The sequence below is a fragment of the Narcine bancroftii genome, chromosome 3, assembly GCF_036971445.1.
Source record: "Narcine bancroftii isolate sNarBan1 chromosome 3, sNarBan1.hap1, whole genome shotgun sequence".
In the NCBI taxonomy this organism is placed as follows: domain Eukaryota; kingdom Metazoa; phylum Chordata; class Chondrichthyes; order Torpediniformes; family Narcinidae; genus Narcine; species Narcine bancroftii.
In genome coordinates this window covers 348,133,462-348,149,224 of record NC_091471.1, presented here as the reverse complement: position 1 = coordinate 348,149,224, position 15,763 = coordinate 348,133,462, and the positions used below count along the sequence as shown (strand labels likewise).

The 15,763-nt window shown below is 45.1% G+C and overlaps 1 protein-coding gene across 1 annotated transcript in view; it reads left to right on the top strand.

The window, feature by feature from the left end:
• The window catches only part of LOC138759366 (inactive rhomboid protein 2-like), a 60,841-nt gene extending 47,889 nt beyond the window's left edge, over positions 1-12,952 (top strand). The window contains exons 15-17 of the mRNA XM_069929619.1: positions 1,078-1,178; positions 4,785-4,938; positions 11,678-12,952. Coding sequence (XP_069785720.1) covers positions 1,078-1,178; positions 4,785-4,938; positions 11,678-12,085 — 663 coding nt within the window. The 3' untranslated portion in view covers positions 12,086-12,952. The remainder of the gene's footprint in view (positions 1-1,077; positions 1,179-4,784; positions 4,939-11,677) is intronic.
• The last annotated feature ends 2,811 nt before the right edge of the window (positions 12,953-15,763 follow it).

Here is a 15,763-nt window from a genome sequence, read left to right as displayed (position 1 = left end):
GGGTGTTGGGTTTTTCCTCCTTTGCCTTTTGTCAGTGAGGTGGGCTCTGCGGTCTTCTTCAAAGGAGGTTGCTGCCCGCCAAACTGTGAGGCGCCAAGATGCACGGTTTGAGGCGATATCAGCCCACTGGCGGTGGTCAATGTGGCAGGCACCAAGAGATTTCTTTAGGCAGTCCTTGTACCTTTTCTTTGGTGCACCTCTGTCACGGTGGCCAGTGGAGAGCTCGCCATATAACACGATCTTGGGAAGGCGATGGTCCTTATGAACCACATAAACCACATTCTCATCCAAACCGTTAATAATAGACGCTGATTACAGTGCACCCTAATCCAGCACTAATCCCTGGTCACAGGCCTCCAATGTAAAATCTAACCCTCCACCACCACCCTTTGAATCTTTCAACCAGGCTAATTTTGAACCCTTGCTTAGCCAAATGCTGGTAATTCTAGATCCTCAGATTCTCCCCCAACAAGGATTACTGTGAACATTTATGATCTAAAAAAATGCATTTATTGTCTCCTTTTGATTTAATTTAAAGTTTACTATGACATATTTTTATTTACAAGTATCTGTTCATCTGAAGCAAGTAATAATTTTAATGTATTTATATTGTATAAAGTGTGGGGTGGGCAACCTTTTTTAAAAACTCACTTTCCACCTTGAGTATTCCCTATGCCATAAGTGCTCTGTGATTGGTAAGGGATTGATTAAGGTGGTATGTGAGTGGGAAGGTAAGATTGAGAACCACTGCTCCAGATCAATTTGTTACTGAAATATTTTGCTTGAGAAAAATTGTCATTGGCCCAATTCCTTTGGAGTTATGAAACCTTACACATAACGAGTCAATTAGGTACATTTAAAACTGGTTTTCAAATCTTTGTCCTTCCCTGGCACCAGAAGGACTGCAGCAGCTGAAGAATATGTCTCACCACTACCTTCTCAAGAGCAATTGGGAATGAGTATTAAATGCTGCTCCTGCCACTAATGCCCAGATCACCAAAATATAGACACAAATCCAGAGTCTCTGCAAAGCTGGTTCAATGAGCTCCTACAGATTGATCACTATTGCTATTGTAGGTACACTGCCTGGAGGAAGTATGTGGGCTGTTGCCATTCCTGAACCCAGATGTTCCAGACCAGATCTACAGGCTTTGGCTGTCACTTTTCCTTCATGCCGGGTAAGGCACAAAATCCACATTCAAATGCCAAGGGAGTGGAGAAAATATGAGCCTATATGAGGTGTAGGGGGTGGGAGGTGAGTGTGTAAGTAGGGCATCAGGCTGAGTTCAGGGGTGAGATTGGAAGGCTTTAGGGTGTTATGGTGCAGAGGTGGGTGTGAAGGTACAGTGTGTGGGGAATTGAGGTATGGTCTCGGGTATGAGGTGCAATGGATGGGGAGTGAGGCATTGATGTGTGAGGAGGTGGGGTGGGATTGTGGGCTAATTTATAAAATAACAGTTGGAATCTTTTCCCCAAGGTAAAAAAAAATCATGCTAGAATCATAGAATACTACAGCTCTGAAACAGGCCCTTCAGCCCATCTAGTCTGTGCCAAGCTATTATTCTGTCTGATCCCAATAGCTTGCACCTAGACAATAGCCCTCTATTCTCCTCCCACTAAAGGACATGCATTTGAGGTGAGTGGAAGTGGGTACATTTAAGGGAGATGTGTGCAGGGCAAATGATTGGTGAGAGAGAGTGTGACGGGTGCCTGAAATGGGCAGCTGAGGTTGAGCTGGGTGCAGGTATGATAGTAGGATGTAAAAAGCTTCTATATAGATACACAAATATGCAGGGAATGGAGAGGCCGGTTTAGTTGCCCATTCAGAGCCAGCTCTTCAGCGCTTGACGTCCTGTTTTGCGGAAACTGCCAAAATGTTTAGCCTGGAAGTCAGCCTGAAGAAAACTGAGGTCCTCCATCAGCCAGCTCCCCACCATGACTACCAGCCCCCCCACATCTCCATCGGGCACACAAAACTCAAAACAGTCAACCAGTTTACCTATCTCGGCTGCACCATTTCATCGGATGCAAGGATCGACAACAAGATAGACAACAGACTCGCCAAGGCAAATAGCGCCTTTGGAAGACTACACAAAAGAGTCTGGAAAAACAACCAACTGAAAAACCTCACAAAGATAAGCGTATACAGAGCCGTTGTCATACCCACACTCCTTTTCGGCTCCGAATCATGGGTCCTCTACCGGCATCGCCTACGGCTCCTAGAACGCTTCCACCAGCGTTGTCTCCGCTCCATCCTCAACATTCATTGGAGCGACTTTATCCCTAACATCGAAGTACTCGAGATGGCAGAGGCCGACAGCATCGAATCCACACTGCTGAAGATCCAACTGCGCTGGGTAGGTCACGTCTCCAGAATGGAGGACCATCGCCTTCCCAAGATCGTGTTATATGGCGATCTCTCCACTGGCCACCGTGACAGAGGTGCACCAAAGAAAAGGTACAAAGACTGCCTAAAGAAATTTCTTGGTGCCTGCCACACTGACCACCGCCAGTGGGCTGATATCGCCTCAAACTGTGCATCTTGGCGCCTCACAGTTCGGCGGGCAGCAACCTCCTTTGAAGAAGACCGCAGAGTCCACCTCACTACAAAAGACAAAGGAGGAAAAACCCAACACCCAACCCCAACCTACCAATTTTCCCCTGCAACCGCTGCAAACGTGTCTCCCTGTCCCGCATCGGACTTGTCAGCCACAAACGAGCCTGCAGCTGACGTGGACATTTACCCCTCCATAAATCTTCATCTGCGAAGCCAAGCCAAAGAAAGATTTGGTGAAGATGCATGAACTGAGGGGCCTGTTCCTGGTGTTGTGTTTTATTGTAGATGCAACAAAATTCTTACTTGCTGCAGCCACACTGCTATGGAAAATTATTGGGAGTGTAGAGGGGCATTTACTCTAATGCACGCAGGCTTTTCCCACTGTAGTTGGGTGAGACAAGAACAAGAGAACCTGGGCTAAGTGTGAAAATTGAAATGATTAAAGGGGACTTTACAGGGGACCTCAACACAGAGAGTGGTGGGAGTGTAGAACAAACTCCCATCTGAAGTGGTAAGTGCAGGCTCAATTTTGACATTTGAGAAGAATTTGGACTGGTGCATGAATGGGAGGAGTTTTGAGAATAATGGTCGGTGCAGGTCGGTGGGATTTGGCAGTTTTGCCCTCCCCTCTCTCCTGTCCTCTTATCATATCAGACCTTTTGACGGTTGGTCTGTACTCCTCCCCCTCCCCCTCCCCTTCCCCAGTCTTTTAATAAAGGCACCTGCCTGCTTTTTACTCGTGCCTTGAGGAAGGGCTCAGGCCCAAAACATCAAAAATATATCTTTACTCCCTATGGAGGCTGAGTTCCTCCAACATTTCAGTGATTTTAATAATTCAGCTGAGACCAGATGGGCTGAAGGGCCAGTTTCTGTCCTGTAGTATTCTATGCAAAATATACCAAACACAATAGTATAAATTAAATGACCACAATATGCAAATTAATATTAAATTAATATTCAGTGGAAGAAACAGTAACATTTCAATCGTCCAAGCAGATCTTCTGATGGTCCGGGGAGAGTTTGTGTTTCAGGTTAGTTATTACAGGGAGGTCTTAGAGCTTGAAAGCAGTTGGCAAAAACACTGTGGTTGAAACTAGAGGGGCTGGTCTTCAGGCTTCTGTCCCTTCTGCTCAAGGGAGCTGTGAGAAGAGATTGTGATCAGGGTGATGGGGGCCCTTCATGGTGTGGGCTGCCTTCTTTGCCATTCGTTTCAAGATAATTGTGAACAAGGATAAGACTGGTCCCTGGGTTGAGATTCTAAATTGGAGAAATGCCTATTTTGAGAAAATGTGAAACGATCTTGAAGGCTTGGATTGAGCTCAGTTGTTTTCTGGCAAGGATGTGGTCAGAAAGAAGGAGGCCTTCAAAGGTGAAAATGTGAGAGTACAGAGTTTGTAGGTTCCTGTCAGGATTAGGACCTGAGTGCAGCTGTAACATTCTCCCTGATGAGCAATGCTGCACTTCCACCTCTTGTATTTCTATCTCTATCCCACCTAAAATGCCGAAACCCAGGGCTATTTAGCTGCCAATCCTATGCCACTTACAGCCCGGTCTCTGTAATGTCTTCAACATCATAATTCCAAGAACCCATTTTCAAGTTCCAAGTTCATTTGCCTTCCCCACAATACTCCTCGCAATAAAATGAACACATATCAACCCCTCAGTCTCACTGTGACCATTTACCTGTCCATTCCCCTCTTTCCAAAGGCTTGCTGACCCCAGCGTCTGCCATCCCCTTAAGAGCTCCACTTACTGCCCCATCATTCTAGTTTAAATCCTTCCTTCACATTTTTGTGTCATTAGCAAATTTACTAATCATACCTTTGGTGCCTTCATCAAGATCCCACCCCATTTTCTTTCCGTGTTTCTTGTTCTCACTGTCTCTAACTCCTCCATCAGAGCATACTGGGTTTCATCTCTGACTAGGTCAACCTTATGCGAGCTTTTGTTCATTCTTTCATTCTTCCTCATTCCTTGACACTCTCTTTGACTTGTTTTCTTTTTCTCCCTCACTCACTCTATCCCATCACGTATTTTGTCAATTCTCAAACCTTTTCATACAGCCCTTTTTTCCCTGTCTTATTTTCTCTTTCACACTCACCCCAACCTATTCTTCCACACTCTTTTACTTTTGCATCTCCCTCTTTCACACTTTCTCCTTCACATTCTCTGTATTAAACCCTCTCTTTCATCATTGCCTCTCTCTCTCTCTCTCTCTATTGTGCAGGATCATCCATTGTCTGATCTCTGTGATTTTCCATTTGACTATACTTCAAGACCTGGAGATGTTGGCTGGTTGGCTGCGAATTTCGATCATCTACATCTTGAGTGGAATTATTGGCAACTTGGCCAGTGCAATATTCCTGCCATACAGAGCAGAGGTATGGAGTTTGTTGGGGGTGAGTGGTTGAAGGGATGGGGAGATGGAGTGAAAGGAGAGGTAGGGAGAAGGAGGGATGGATGAGGTATGTAAGGGTAGGTGGGGAGGAGGGAATTGGGAATCAGAGGGTGAGGTGGGAGGGTTGAGGCGGGCCTGGGGTGGCAGGAAATGTGTGGGAAAACGTTATTAATGAGGGAGAAATGTCAGTTGGGTTGTGATGGACATTGGGTTGGCAGCTGAGATCCTCTGCCCTCTCTCTCTGTCAGCCAGTAAAAGGATGAATTGACAGGCTCAGTCTGACTGCCCTGAATGTGATTTGCAGCAGTTCCCACTGATGTTCAGTGCAGTCGTACTCTCACCTGCATAGAGAACTACTGCATCCCCTTCCTGTTGTCCTCTCATACATTGCTTGGCCATTCTGCCTTGATTCTCAACAACCCCAGTTCAGTTTGAACATCTCACCCAACTCACCTTGGGTAGCCAATGTGTCCCTCTGCTGCCTTCAGTATCATCAACAATCTTTCACGAGCTAAACTCGGTCCCCTCTTCTAAATCATTAATGTTGTGAATGGTTGTGGGCCCTCTCTAACACCACCACATCCTTCATTAGATATGGGTCCCAAAACTGCTTGCAGTACTCCAAATGTGATCCGACCAACACCTTATAAAGGTTCAGTATTATATCTTTGCCTTTATATGTTCTCAACCTCTTGAAATGAATGCTAACATTACATTTGCCTTCCTTACGACCGAATCAACCTTTAAGGAGCCCTGTACTAGGACTCCCAAGTCCCTTTGGATCTCCATTTTCTGAATTATGTCCTTATTTTGAAAACAAACCTTCTTTATTCCTTCTCACAAAGCATGAGACCGTACACTTCCCCACGATGTATTCCATCTGTCACTTCTTTCCCCATTCTCCCAACCTGTCCAAGTTCCTCTGCAGACTCCTGCTTTCTCAACACTACTCACCCCACCCTCTGTTTTCATATCATCCATATATTTAGCCAATAAACTATCAATTCCATCATGTAAATCATTTCCATACAGTGTGAAAAGAAGTGGACCCCTGCAGTACTAGTCACTGCCAGCCAGCCAGAAAAGGCCCCCTTTATTCCTTCTTTGCTTTCTGCCAGTTAGCCGCTCTTCTATCCATGCTACTACCTTCCCCATAACACCACGGACTCTGATTTTGTTTAGCAGCCTTATGTGCAGTGTCTTGTCAAAGGCCTTCTGAAAATCCAAACAAACAACACCCACTGACTCTTCTCTATCTATTCTGCTCGTTACTTCCTTAATGAACTCCAACAGATTTATCAGGCAAGAGGAAACCATGCTGACTTCAGCCTATTTTATCTTGTGCTTTTAAGTATTCTGAAACCTCATCCTTTATATTATAATTAACCAGCCTATCATTTCATGTCTTTTTTTTTTGTTGCTTCTTTCCCTTCTTAAAGAGTGAAGTGACCGTTGCAATTTCCTGTCCTCTGGATCCATTCCTGATTCTAGCGATCCTGAAAGATCATGACCAATGGGTTTACAATCTCCCCAGCTACCTCTTTCAGATCTCTGGGGCTTCCCAAGCACCTTCTCGTCAACATTAGTGACTACGTTATCTTCTGCTCTCAAATTTCTGGCACATCACTGGTGTCTTCCACATTGAAGACTGATGCAAAATCCCTATTCTATTCATGTGCAATTTATTAGTTCCCTATTATCACATCTCCAGCATCAGACATTCACTCTTACACTTTGTAAATCTGGAAAAAACTCATGGTATCTATTCTCTTTTATATTGACTGCCTTACCTTCACATTTCCTTCCTTTTACACTTTATTTGTTGCTTTCTGTTGGTTTTTAAAGACTACCCAATCCTTTGGCTTTCCACTATTTTTGCAATACCATGTGTCCTCTCCTTTGCTTTTATAAGTCTCTACTTCCTGAGCCAGCCAAGGAGTTGCCCCTCCTCCCTTTAGAATGCTTTTTCTTTGGAATGAAATGATCCTGCATCTTCTGAATTATTTCCCAGAAATTCCTGTCATTGCTGTCTACTGTCATCTCTGTGAGAATTTCCTTTCAATCAACTTTGGCCAGCACCTCTCTCATGCCTCTGCAGTTACCTTTACTCAACTGCAATGCCAACACATCCGATGTTAGCTTTTCCCTCTTAAACTGCAGAATGAATGGTATCGTATTATGATCACTGCCTCAAAATGGTTCTTTTACCTTCAGCTCCAGAATGACATGCTGCCTTTCTATCTTCCTTTGGTTAACCAACCCTCTATCCATCTAACTGTACCACAGCTTAGTTCAATTAACCTGGACTGTTTTAACCCAGTCACACTATCCACCCTTAGAAAGACTATGTTCGCCATGAAGCCGACAACCTGCCCCCTTGACATTATCCCTACTCCCCTCCTGAGGGATGTTTTCGATACAGCTGGTCCAAGCATCCTCTGTATTATTAACAGTTCCTTAGCCACCGGGACAGTTCCAATTTGTTTCAAGTGTGCTGTAGTCCAGCCCTTCCTGAAAAAAAACTCAACCTAGACCCTACCACACCCAAAAATTACAGACCTGTTTCTAAACTTCCATTCCTGTCAAAGGTCCTTGAAAAAAGTTGTTCTTAGCCAATTATTGCCCTTCCTACATCAAAACAACACATCCGAAAAATTCCAGGCATGTTAAGAGGCCCACCACATAAAGTCAGCCTTTCTAAGAGTATACAATAACCTGCTCCTTACCACTAACTCAGGAAGCTCCGCCATTCTAATTCTCCTGGACCTTAGCGCAATGTTCGACACTGTGGATCACACCATTTTAATAGATCGCCTCTGGCAAATGGTTGGTGTCAATGGCATGGCCTGAACTGGTTTAAATCTTATCTCAGTGATAGGATTTTCTCAGTCAACATAGGCAAATTTTCATCCTTATCTGCTACCCTTTCCAGCAGGGTCCCACAAGGGTCTATTCTGGGCCCCATTCTTTTCTCCTCATACATGGTTCCCCCTTCCACTGTTATGCTGATGACACTCAGCTCTATTTCCCTCTGAAGTCACATCTCCAGCAATCAGCCTCAATGACTGTCTGGAGGACATAAAGTGTTGGAAGGCACAAAACATCCTGCAGCTAAACAAAGGCAAATTTGAGATCATCCTCCAACTCCACCAAAATTATCTCCAAACCCTTGGTAACATCCACCCTCATTAAAACACACATTAAATCCCTTGGTGTGATATTCGATTCCACCTTCAAGTTTGACAAACAAGTCAATGCAGTAGTAAAAGCCAGCATTTTCCAGCTTCACACTATTGCCAAAATCAAATCATTCCTTTCACTGAAATGCCTCAAGAAAGTTATCCATGCCCTCATTTTCTCCAGTTTAGACAACTCTAACTCTCTTTATATGGGAATTTGTCAGTCATTATTCCCACCTGCAACTGGTTCAGAATGCTGCAGCAAGGCTCCTGACAGGAGCCAAGAGGAGGGACCATATCACCCCTATTCTCATCTCCCTTCACTGGTTGCCAGTACAACTCAGAATAGATTTTACACTTCTCCAGTTTGTTTACAAAGCCATTAATGGACTAGCCCCCTCCTACATCACCGATCTCCTACCCCCCCCCACTCCACTCCAAGACCCCCCCCCAGATCGGCCAATTTAGGGAGCTTGGTTGTTCTGTGCTCAAACCGCAAACTCAGGGGAGATCGCTATTGCAACCCCTAAACTGTGGAACAACATTCCTCCCTCCATCGGATCAGCCCCTTCCTTTAACTCTTAAATCCAGGCTGAAGTGTAATTTTACTTGCAAGCATTTTGATTACCATGTTGTATGTAATTCTGAAACTCGGGTACCCTATTTATACTTCACTTTAAATAACTGCTTAAGCTAAGATGTAATTTATGATCTGTACAGCACTTTGGTCAATGTGAGATGTAAGTTGTTTTAAAGTGCCATATAAATAAACTAATACTTTATCCTCACCTCCATGCAACCTTATCTTGTGGATTTTACACAGAACCTTAATGAACACTTTCTGGAAATCCAAGTACACAACATCCACCTGTTTCCCTCTGTCCACTGCTCCCTTTATATTTTTGAAGAAGTCCAGTAAATTTGTCAAACATGACTTACTCTTCCTGACTTCATGCTGCTACTGCCTGATGGAATAATTTCCATCCAGATGTCTCACTATTTCTTTCTTAATGATAGCTTCAAGCATTTTCCCAACTACAAATATTAAGCTAACTCACCTATAGTAACCTGCTTTTTATCTTAAATAGTGGTGTGGCATTCACTGTTTTCCAATACACTGGCACCTGTCCAGAGAATTTTGGTTAATTATCACAAATATTGCAAATGGTACTGTCCTGGGTTTATAGAACTTGGGTTCGACACCAGATTTCAAGTGTAACTTCGCCTGGACTCCTTGGATTTACCCCAGGCCTTTTCTGAAAATCATCTAATAACTTTTAAGCCCTTGATCCAGTTTTGGCATTGCCTAACCGCTCCGCACATATTTTCATTACAGAGCCAATTTCCATCCAATCTAGTCAGATGTGTGGCAACCAGTCTCTTCCAAATACTCCCCTTGGAGTCAACGATGTAGAGGGACAATCTTGCTGTCCTTTACATTCAACATTTACTTTGCATTTCAAACACCTTGATTTTCTCCCCTATGACCGTTTTCAACACCATGAGGTAACAGTCGTGTTTTTAACTTTATTGGCATTAATGACACTGCTGCTCCCATGTCCAATTCCATTTGAAGAGTTTTGTTGTTATTTTCACATGGATGTAAATTTCCAATTTCTTATCCATTAATCCACGAATATACATTACTTCCAGTGCCTTGACTTCCTCTGAGATGTTAGGTTCACTGCTACGGCTTTCATTCTTCTCCTCCACAGTTTTTACTTTAGAGGGCTGTTTTCGTATCATACTATATACGTGATGAGATTGTACATATGCAGGTGTATATTCACAACATGTCTCAACGATAACTGCATCCATTTCTTTACGTACCGAGGGATGCGTTCCATCAGGTCCAGGGAACAATCTACCTTTATGCCCACAAGTTTGTTGAGCGCTACTACCTCTTTAGTGATCTCTGTTATCCATTGTGAAACCAACACAAAATAGTCATTCAAAGCCTCATTACCTAATATTTATTCCCCCTTCTCATCTCTCAAGGGATTTAAGTTCACTTGTACCATCCTTTTCTGCTTTATGTAATTATAAAACCTTTTACTATCTGTTTTTATATTTTGTGCAGGTTTACTTTCATAGTTTTTTATTGCTTGCTGAGTGGTTCTTCGTTGCTTTTTAAAGTTTTCCCAATCTTCACATTACTTTGTATGCTTTAGCTTTCAGTTTGATGCCTTCCTTTATTTCCTTCAGTATCTGAAGCTGGGTCTCCCCACCCACCCTTACTGTCCTTGATTTAATTGGGATATACTTTTGTTGAGCACCATGAAAAATTTCTTTGATAGTCCTCCACTGTTCTTTAACTGTCCCGCCACAAAATGTGCTACACTTGCACTTACTTCTTCTCCCTCACTGCCATTCGGGTCCCCAGACTGTCCTTCCAAGTTAAGCAGCACTTCACCTGTGAATCTATAGGGTTATTTACTGCATCCGGTGCTCCCGATGAGGCCTTCTTTACCTCTAGGAGACTGGACGCAGATTAGGTGATCATTTCATTGCACACCTTTACTCAGTCCTCTGCAACAGCAAGGACCTCCCAGTGAGCAGCCATTTTAATTCCACACACCTCTTCCATGAGAACATCTATCCATGGCCTCATGCACTGCCAAACCCAAACCAGCTGCATAGTGGAGGAACAACACCTTGTATTCTGTCAAAACGGTCTCCAGCCAGATAGAATTAACAACCTTCAATTTCCATTAATCCTCTTCCCCGGTCTCTCTTTATCCCTATGTCTCCTTTCCTGCAGCTCTGCACTCCATCCTTCTCCTGTCAGAGCAACCCTCCTTTGCCCTCTATTTCTCCCCATGATTTCTCAGTTTTTCTCTTCCTCCTTCCCACCTATATTGACCCATTCCCTCTTAACTGCTACTCTGTACTCTCTCCACCTTTTTATTCAGTCATCTACTTGTTTTTCCAGATTCCTGACGAAGGGCCCAGGCCTATTACTTCCTGCAAATGCTTTGTGGCCTGCTGGATATATCCAGCACTTTTGTGTACTGCATTCGCAAATAATTGTTAGAATTTTTTTAAAAAGTGCTTTAAGTGGCCATTTAAGTTTCATCAATCACTATATTTAGGGAATGACATAATTTAGAAATGAGAACGCAAAAGCAGGAATTAAAGCAGATTGATTGTGGAATGAAATCATTAACTGCATTCGATGAAGACTTACACTACTCCAGGACCAAGCCTTTTTGTGCATCATTACATCAAGAATTTGCATTTATAACCATATAACCATTTACGGAGCGGGAACAGGCCATGTTGGCCTTTCGATAAATGGTATTATTTTTACACGTAGAATATCTCAGGAATATTTTGAGATAAAATGTGACACTGATCCACAGTGATGTTGGAAATCATAGGTCCTATAGAGCAGGGACAGGCAGAGATTTATCAAGTAAATTCTACTAAACGAGCCCCATGGGTGGAGTCATTGCTGCCAAATGTAGTGAAAGTGGAGCAGGACAAAAGGGCAGAAGCACAGGAGGCACTATAACTTTATCTTTTCTCTTTCTCCCACATTAGGTTGGACCTGCAGGCTCCCAGTTTGGTTTGCTGGCCTGTCTCTTTGTAGAACTGTTTCAGAGTTGGCCGATTCTGGAGAAACCATGGAAAGCATTGATGAAGCTGCTTGGAATCCTCCTGATTCTCTTTGTAGTTGGCTTGCTGCCTTGGATTGACAACTTTGCTCATATCTTTGGATTCCTCAGCGGTTTATTGCTCTCATTTACCTTTTTACCATACATTACTTTTGGTCACGATGACAGACGCAGAAAACAAATATTGATTATTACCTCCCTCTTGATTTTCAGTGGCCTTTCTGCATGTCTGGTGATCTGGTTCTATACATATCCCATTACCTGCCAGTTGTGTGAATACCTAAACTGCATTCCATTCACCAGCACGTTATGTGAAAAGTATGAGCTGGATTAAGTTGTACACTGAGCAAGGATGTGATGAATGAATGCATGCCTGCCTGAAGATAATAACGGGTGAGGATATTGTACAGCAGTTCAACCCAGGAAATTTGTGCCAAACTGGTCACTGGAGGCTGAGAGCAGAAGCAGCAATATTTTTAGCTGCAGAATATCCTGTTCCACCAATATCCATTCAACTTTGATGTAAGATTGAGTTATCGTTGGTGCTCATTGAGTTGCTTCACCCTTATAAAATCAGGGAAGTGAAACTAAAATAACTTTGTGAAGAACCTGCATTTTCATTTGTATGAGATGCTCACCAAGGAGTGCAGCTGTTTAATTATCCAGGTTGCAACTAACCCCTTCACTTTGACAACATGCTAGCAGAACATGTACGCTGTTCAGGCGAGTGAGGGAGAGTCAAGAAATGGGGTAGCTTACTGACTGGTCAGAGCAGCAATATGTGCACTGAGCTGTATCTGGGGAGGGGTTGGTGTTGCAATGAATATACAATGAAATCCCTGTTATCTGGAAGTCAAGCAACCAGCCGGCAGCCTCAAGCAACTGGGAAAAAAAATCGCGAAAAATAAATGGATAAAAAAAATGGAAGTTTAAAACTGGTGTGACTCGCTGTTAGTTCTTCATTCACGCAACAAGCAGTCTCAAACAACGGGGAAATCAACCAATTCCCATAGTGTAGTGATATGTGTGTTGCTGCACTGTACATAAGTGGCTGGCCCACCCACTGATGACTTGACTCCATGTAACCCCTCCCCCTGTGACCTGGCCATAAAGGTTGATCCCCCTACCCCCTTCCATTCATTCGAGCACATGGAGTTGGGCCAGCCAAAATCTAATATGTATTAAAGCCTATCATTCCTCACTCAGTTTTTAGAGTCATTGATAGCGCGTATCAATTTAATACACATTAATTTTCCACATGGGATGGACAGCTGCTGAGACCCGACCGCCTCGAAATCAATCCACAGATGCCCGAGCTGCCGAACGGTATGAGCAATGGATTGCCTGGTTCACAAACTTCCTCGAAGTCGCAGCGGGTCTGGTGGACTTGGATGAAAAGAAACTCCTCGAGCATACCTGGCGATCCGGAGCTACACGACCTACTCAGAGGCCATGGCTGAGCTTTGCAACCTCTACCGAACCTAGGTGAACAAAGTTTACTCACGGTATTGACTGGCCTCAAGGAGACAGCAACCTGGTGAGTCCATGGATGAGTTCTTCCGAGCACTGTACCACCTGGGGAGAGACTTCTGGGGTGCTGCTACAGACCCCGTGCCTGTAGTCCAGTGTGTGGAGGAGCTGGTCCGAGATGCCTGTGTGGCTGGAGTAAAGTCTGACTACATTCATCAGCGACTGCTCAAGCAAGACAAGTTTCCCCTGAGGAGAGATTTCCAGCTTACCTCGACTCGGGCCAACACAACGCTGATGAGATTGCCAGTAAGAACGGGAACATGTGCAGACTGCGGGCACCGCCATGTTGGGAGCCAGCGACACAGATGACCTCCGCGATAGCGAGCCACCACTCCACCGCTGCCGCGATTGGTCACCCGAGGTGCCACTATTGCAGCCAGCTGAACCACCCCAGTCGACTCTGTCCAGCTAAGGAGGCGACCTGCTTGGGGTGCAGAAAGAAAAGGCATAACCAGTGTGTCTGTAAGTCGTCTAAACCCTCCTGAGTGAGTAGCGTGTTGTTGACGTCACGTCTGGCCCTGAACGGCTCAACTGTTGCGCGACCCAGGAGTTGCCATCTTACCCAGCATCTCCTTCGCCTTTCTGGGTGATGTCATCTCCATCTTCCACCAACCGCTCGGTTGACATCACTTCCTCTTTCTTCCTCCAATCCAACAACGTGGTCAACATGGAAGCTGCCATCTTACCGGTCAAGCCTCCCCTCCGACAGCGACGACAATGACCCAATCCTGGCTTCTGTAACTCTGAACTAGTGCAGACCTCATCTGATCGTCCACTCGATGATGGAGATTGAGGGTAAACAGAAAAAGGATGAACTGCCACAGACAGCTTTATCCACCTGGACGCTGCCCAGAAACTCTTTCTGTCAGACTCTCAAGCGGCACCATTTCTATGGCTGCAAGGGACCAATCTGTGGAGATCCGAGGGTACCGTGTAGCATTGTTAATGCTACGAAAACTTTCATTTACTTATGATGCCTCAACTCTGGGTGCCGAAACTCCTGGGCCTCCACTTCCAGAGCCAGTTTAAGAATGTAACAATGGGTTCGGAGGACCACAACCACCCATGATGGTAAACAACGCCCAACTCTCAACTCCCTCCCCCCGAGAGCCGGACCCTGTCTGCGGCCTCTCCACCCTCTGCATATCCCCTCTGTCACTATTCAAGAACCTGACCCCGAACTGCTGGCCCATCGCGACGAAAAGCAGGTGCTCTAGTGCTGAGGATCTGGCATTTATAAAGTCCGAGGTGCAGTGATTCCTGGTGGAGGGGGATATGGCTCCCAGTTCGAGCTTGTGGCGGGCCCAGGTTGTGGTGGTCAGGGGTGGAAGCAAACCCTGCATGGTGATAGATTACAGCCAGATGGTCAACTGCTTCATCCAGCTAGATGCTTACCCCCTCCCCAGATAGCCGATATGGTCAATAAAATAGCCCAGTACAAAGTGTACTCCACTTTTGGCCTGAAATTGGCGTACCACCAACTCCCACTTCACCCGGGGACTGCAAATACACTGCCTTCGAAGTGGATGGCAGACTTTATCACTTCCTCAGGGTCCCCTTTGGAGTCACCAACAGAGTCTCAGTGTTCCAAAGGGAGATGGATCAGATGGTAGACAGGCATAAACTGACAGCGACATTCCCCTACCTTGACAATATCACCATCTGCGGCCATGACCAGCAGGACCACGATGCAAACCTGGCAAAATTTCTCAGCAAAGCTAAGTCCCTGAATCTGACATAACAAGGAGTAGTACCAATCGCCTGGCCATCCTTGGATGCATCATGGCACATGGTGTCATTGCCCCTGACCCCGACCTCATGCATCCTCTTATGGAGCTCCCAATACCACACAACCTCAAGGCGCTGAAATGGTGCCTGTGGTTCTTTTCTTACTATGACCAGTGGGTGCCCAATTATGCCAATAAAGCCTACCCCTTAGTAAGGTCCACATGCTTCCCCTTATCGCCAGAAGCCCAGGTAGCATTCAACCAAATCAAAGGAGACATTGCTAGAGCTACGATGAATGCCACGGACGAATTCATCCCATTCCAGGTGGCGAGCGATGCCTCCGACTTCGCACTTGGCGCCACTCTTAACCAGGTGTGTAGGCCAGTAGCATTTTTTTCCCGCACCCTCCACAGCCCTCAGTTGAGAAGGAGGCACAGGTGATCGTTGAGGCCGTGTGCCATTGGTGTCACTAACTGGCCGGGAAAAGATTTACCCTGCTGATGGACCAACGGACCTTCACCTTCATGCTCAACACAAAACTATGGGGTAAAATCAAAAATAATAAAATCCTGAGGTGGAGAATCGAACACCTATGATATCCTGTACCGGCCAGGCAAACTCGACGATCGCCCAGATGCCCTATCCTGGGGGATGTGCGCCAGCGCACACCTCGACCACCTCCAGTACCTCCACGATAACCTCTGCCACCCTGGACTCACAAGGTTTTACTTCATAAAAGCCCAGAACCTTCCCT